We start from the raw sequence: 6,000 nt of genomic DNA, 5'->3' as shown, positions 1-6,000 counted from the left end.
AAATTAAAAGGAAAGAATTTGGGGGAAAAAAATTTTTGTTTTTAAAAATTTTTTTGTTTTTTTCTTTTTTTTTCCACTAAAAATGCCGGTCCCAAACCAGAAATCGATGGATTAAAACTGCTTTATTACTCTACCCTCTGACTGCTTTTTTGTGGTGTATCTTTTGGAGAACTTTTGTTGCTGCTGCTTTGAGTATTATGGAGAAGACACCTTATTTCCCCTGGAATTTTAATTTTATGTCATCTCATATCATTCTTCCTCCTTTTGAGCCTGCATTATCTTGTGAACTAAAATTTTTGTCATGGAAAACTATCTTCTTAGTAGCCATAACTTCAGCCCATATAGTGGCAGTGCTCAGAAGCCCTTCCATAAGCCCCTTGCATGGCTGTGCTCCATACTGACAAAGTATCTTTCAGGACTAATCCATCCCCTTTCTCGCTCAAAGTATGTTCTGGGGTGCCAACATTAAGTCATTTTTCTGAGTTGCCTGTTTCCTTCTTCCCTAATCATGTACCTCAACAAATTGGAATATATGTTGCATAAACTCGATGTTCATAGACAGCTTTGATTTTATTTGGACAGAACCAAAGACATTAGGAAATCAAATCAGCTCTGTGTCCTTTTCTGAGAGCAGGAAAGGTAAACCCGTTGCTGAAACAACCCTAAGTGGCTGTCTGATTGCATCACCTATACAAATGCTTGTTTTGCCTTAGTGTAATGCCCTTCGGGCTCTAGTGGGCAAGGCGCAAAGGCTCATTCAACCAGAGCAGTTTCTACCTCGTCAGCCTTTTAAGCCAGATTGCCTTCGGATAACATCTGTGCAGCAGCCACCTGGTCTAAACACCACACTTACATAACTCATTACAAAGTGGATAAGGCCTCCAGGGACAGGGCTTCATTTGGTTCTACGGTTCTGAATAGTGTACTTCGTGAGCTGCTCAGTATCAGGCTGCTAGGGACGCTACCCATCATTGGTGAATGAACGACAAGATTGAACAACTTCATATAAAGAAATGATGTACTCACCATAACGTTCCATGCAAGTTGTTCCATCTTGCCTTCATTCTCACGTCCCTCCCTCCTTCCCCCTCCTGGCTGACAGTTGACCTGGAGGCTGTCTTCTTCCTGGTTTTTCAATGTGTATTCATTCCTAGGCTGAATATTTATTGTACTATTATATGGTACACAGCAAACAAGATCTGAGGTAATTCCAGCATTGCATTATGGGATAGGGGTGGGGTCTCTGGCTACTGGAGAGAACTTTAGCAGGCTTGCTAGTCGGAGCGTGCTCGGGCAGAGAATCGGCTCCGAACCCATCAGTGATGAATGAAGGCAAGATGGAACAACTCATATGGAACGTTATGGTGAGTACATAACTTCTTTATTTATCCTGCCTTGGGGCTTGTGTCATGGTTGAGAGGGTTGCTGGCCTATCCAGCCTTACCAGTAAGTAAATAAATTAGATATTCTGCTAATTTTGGATTACTTATTTGGTTATGATGTACCTTCTTGGGAAGAAAACTGAATTCTCTGTAACATAGCCCCATTTTGAATGTGCCATGTATCATAGAAGGATCCTGCTTTAATATTGGCTTAGCTGGAACATGATAGTAGTAACACTTTCAGCTCAGAATCTGTCGGATACATTTCCAAAGTGATGATGATAAAGAATAAATAAATAAAAATAACATTCATGTGGATAATTAGTTGTGAGGCCTTTTTTTTGAAGTAGAATGGAATATGTTTACTCTGGATTCAGAAAACATCATCCCTTTTAGCATCCTGTCCTGAGACAGATATCCAAACTGTTTAGAAGTCTGGGTTGTGACCTTTAAATGAATGCTTTATTAGTTAAATATTGTTGTTCAAGAATATGTCCAGTGATTTTTGTTTTATATCTGTGAACTATTCTATATTCTCAGTTTTAATTCTTACTAACAAAGGATTCCAAAGGTTGTGCTTCCATCTTCAAAAATGATGCCAGCACGTGCAATCCCTACTGCTTTGTAATACAAGTGAAGTGACTTGTCAAGAAGACATGAATGGATAGTTGTATATATTTGTTCTGAGCTAAAGGAGGACCTAATTAGTTTTTGCATATTTTTTCTGTGTTGTGTAAATGACTGATTTACCTACCATTTTCACTGTTTGATGCATGTAACTCAGCTTGCTACACTGGTGGTAGATGGTAGAGTTAAAAGAAGAAAAATATTTGGTTGGACAGTTCTCAATAGTTGCATGAAAGTTAACATACTAAATGTCACACTAGGACAGCATCTCAAATCCCCTTCTCATCTAAATCTAACCAGTTGTTTGGAAATGGCAGTTCATTTGTTATTGCTTGAACATCTTTTCTGTCTTGTAGTTTTCATATAAATAATACTAAACGTCTTTTTCTTTCAGAAGCTGCCAGGGTCCAATTATACTTATTGTTTGTCGAATAGTCTCTCACATTAAGCCAGGTTTGGAAAACATGGTTCGAAGACCTTCATATAAATCAACATATAGTCTTCGTTCACCTCCTAACAAACGAGAAAAAAGTACAACAATGCCATTGTTTGCAGAACACAGACGGAGTTGCCACATAATCCCTGATGGGTCAGATGGTATTGGCTTGAGCAGCTGGGAGAGGCTCGATTCTGTACCAGATAAAAACCAGCAAGCAACGCCTGGACTGCAACAGGTGCCATCTGCAGCGGATCCAAATTATATTATCCTTGCCCCATTCAGTCCCAGAACACAGGTACTAATTTTTTGTCATTATGTTGACCTAGAACTGTGAAATTCATAGTTAAGAAAAATGAACTAGGAGAACAGATGGAATCTAGAAGTGAAATTAGTCTATGTGCATGTATGACAGAGTACAGCCACAGTAGAAATTTGTGCACTGTATGTATAAACTGCACGTGTGTGTGTATGTGGGTGAGTAAAAAGTGAGGATCTGATGTTAATCATTCATTCATGACTGATGGGCATCGGTTCCATCCTCGGAACTAAGTCGGCCTTTATAACAAACTCGTGCCAACCAAAAAACTCTGGAGCTAAGCTTACCCATAGTGCCCTTCTCTTTAATCACCTCAGACCTTGCCGCATAGAGTATCAAGACATGTTGGTAGACCCTTTTTTGGACAGTGATTGAGTCTACTTCTTGAACGCTCTGATTCTCTGGTGATGTCAATCTGCTCCTCCAGGAGCCTTTAAGAACTTGACGTAGTGAGACTCGTGGATCAGCTCCTGGCGGCCAGAGTAATTCCAACTCCTCCTGACTCTCTGCAGGAATTGGAGTCCTCAATGCTGACGCCTATCCTGGTTCCATTGGTAGATATTACCATGGCTCCAGAGCCCTACCCCATGGTCCTGTACTCAAGTGGAGCCTACCCATCCTCAAGATCTTGACTGGTCTTTCGGTACCATGACCCCTAGTACAGCTCCTGTTTTTTCTACAGAGCTGTCTACTAAGGTTCCAGTTGTTTTGATGGCACCAAGTCCTCTTGCAGCTCCATCCCTGAGGGTGGGCTCGTCTGGGCGGGGTGTGACCCCAGTCCTGAGATTGTCTTTCTCGGTTCCGGGCTCCCATCCCTCTTCAGTTGGGCCTGCTTTCCAGGTGATGGAGAGGCACTTACCTCAGCAGGCTTGCAGCTGGTTCCTTTGGTGCCAGAATGCCACATATACATGTCCTCTGAACCACAGCTGACACAGCCCACTGCTCTGGGACATCGAGCATGAGAACCTCAAGATACTCTACAGCAGGGCACCCTCTCTCTGAAGTCCTCTTCAGATGTCCCTGCTGAGGAAGCACCCCTTAAGAGATCATGCAAGAGGAAGCATGTGGATTCCCCTAAAGAATCCCTTACCAAAGATGCAGACTACGATGTGGGGGAAGGGTCCCCACGGTCACCCCCTGAGGATGTCACCTTTGGGGACATACTAGAAATCTTAATGCAGTGGGGAGACTGGAAGCCCTTCCTCTGAGGAGTCTGTATTCTTGCAGGGTTTTCATGCTCGACTCTGTACTTCTTGGGTGACCTCACCTACAGATTATCTAGTTTAACTCATCGTGCAGCATGTCTGGAAGAGTCCTGACACTGAGCCTATCCCCCAGAGACCAGACAAAATTCTCTCCCCTCCAGAGGGTCACCCCTATTGGTCCACAGGCTTAGCAGTAGATGCTATGGTGGTGGTAGTGCCAGCCACTAGAAAAGCACTCGCCAAGGAGAGTTCTACTGTCCAGCCTCCAAACAGGGAGTCTTGGACGATGGACAGATTAGTGAAGTGGGTGTATGCTTCATCGACCTTTGCCATTCGGTCCTTGAATTACTTGGCACATTTTACCTGTCTCCAGAGAGACCTGATCATGGAACTCTCTGGAACCGTAGCAGGAGCAGTATCTAATGAGGTACATGACAAAGTTGCCTCACAGCTTGCCACCCTAGAGTCCATATCTAATTCGTCCATGCAGTTAATTTCTCATACTATCAAAGGGGCAGCTAGAGCAACGGGTGGAGGCATTGACATGAGATATCATGCTTGGATGTGCCTGTGTGATTTTGCGGACCCTTTTAAGTCTTCCTTTGTCCATCCTTCCGTTGACACTTATTCTCTTTTTGGCCCAAAGGTAAAAGAAACAGCCAGGTGTGAAAAGGACGACAAGACCCTGTCTGCCGTGAGCATGCATCTTTCCACTCCCCAACTGTCCTACTCTAGGAATCAGAGGAGTGGAAATATGTGGTACAGGAAAGCCCAGAGTCCTTTCTGCTACACATGTGGTGAGTTTTCCCTTTGGGGCAGTGAGGGGAACACATCAGGAAGACACCCCTCCCAAGGCAGAGGGGTCTGCATAATCAGAGCTCTAGAGATTTTCTCTGGATAGCCCTATCAGCGCTCCTGAAGAGCGGGCCTGATTGCTTATCTCTGGAAGCAGTTGGGGGATGATTTTTTCTGCACCACCTTGCCTGGAAATCCATAACGACAGATTCTTCAGTGTAGAAGATAATTACCAGAGGTTATCACATCCTTTTTGATCTTTATCCAGGGCTGCAAAGTTGAATCCCCAGCGTTCCACCCAGTCAGTGGGATGCAGCAGCACAAGAAATTCAAAATTGAAGAGAGTCATCCAAGCAATCCCACCAGACCAGATAGAATCCAGATTTTACTCAAGGTTCTTTTTAGTACCAAAAGAGACAGGGGACTGGAGGCCAGTTTGGACCTCAGCATCCTAAACAAGTTTGTCAGACAAAATTTCAGATGGTCACGATTCGGTCTGTCCTTCCATTCCTGGAGAAAGATGATTGGATGTGATCGATAGATCTCCAGGATGTGTATTATCACATACAAATGAACAAATACTCCAGGATATTCCTCCACTTTTGGCTATAAACCAAGCACTACCAATTCTGAGCGCTGCCCTTTGGTCTCTCTACAGCCCCCAGAGTGTTCACCAAATGCATGGTAGTGGCAACAGCTCACTTGAGACTACAATATTCCGGGTGTTTCCATATTTAAATGATTGGCTCCTTACTGCCCCTACCCAAGTGTCTGCTGCTTATAGCCTTGCATTACACCCTAAAGCTCACAAGGTCCAAATTGATTCCTACTCAAAATCTAGAAGTCATAGGAGCAACTTTCGACACTCGGTCTTGCCTAGTTGCCATCCCGCTTCACAGGCTCCAAAGACTAAGATCTCCACTTTGGGTGATACTCTCTCAGGACAAGGTTTCAGCTTGTGCAGTCCTTCAACTACTAGGATCAAAGGCAGCCTCGATTACTATAGTTCACCTATCAAGATTACACATGAGACTCCTACAATGGCTCTTAGCATCACAGTGGTCCCTTTTAACTTATCCTGTGCCCTTTCCGATCTGCATAACAAAGCAATGCAAACAAGACTTAATTTGGTGGATGAAGCCAGAAAAAGACCTGTGGAGTCATCCCTTCTCACCTTCTCAGCTCTTGGACACTTCCCTGATGGGGGAGGGGTATTTCCTGGGGAAGACAGTCCAA

The 6,000-nt window shown here is 43.8% G+C and overlaps 1 protein-coding gene across 1 annotated transcript in view; it reads left to right on the top strand.

Annotated features, from left to right (window-relative positions):
- RGS3 (regulator of G protein signaling 3) overlaps positions 1-6,000 on the top strand; it is a 2,411,552-nt gene that overhangs the window by 350,525 nt on the left and 2,055,027 nt on the right. Inside the window, exon 4 of the mRNA XM_044057996.1 lies at positions 2,404-2,743. Within this exon, the coding sequence (XP_043913931.1) occupies positions 2,404-2,743 (340 nt within the window). The remainder of the gene's footprint in view (positions 1-2,403; positions 2,744-6,000) is intronic.

Source organism: Protopterus annectens, chromosome 16.part0, assembly GCF_019279795.1.
Source record: "Protopterus annectens isolate FY-2018-M chromosome 16.part0, PAN1.0, whole genome shotgun sequence".
NCBI classification, from domain to species: Eukaryota; Metazoa; Chordata; order Ceratodontiformes; family Protopteridae; genus Protopterus; species Protopterus annectens.
Note: the sequence above shows the minus strand (reverse complement) of the source record. Positions and strands in the feature narration are given on the sequence as shown.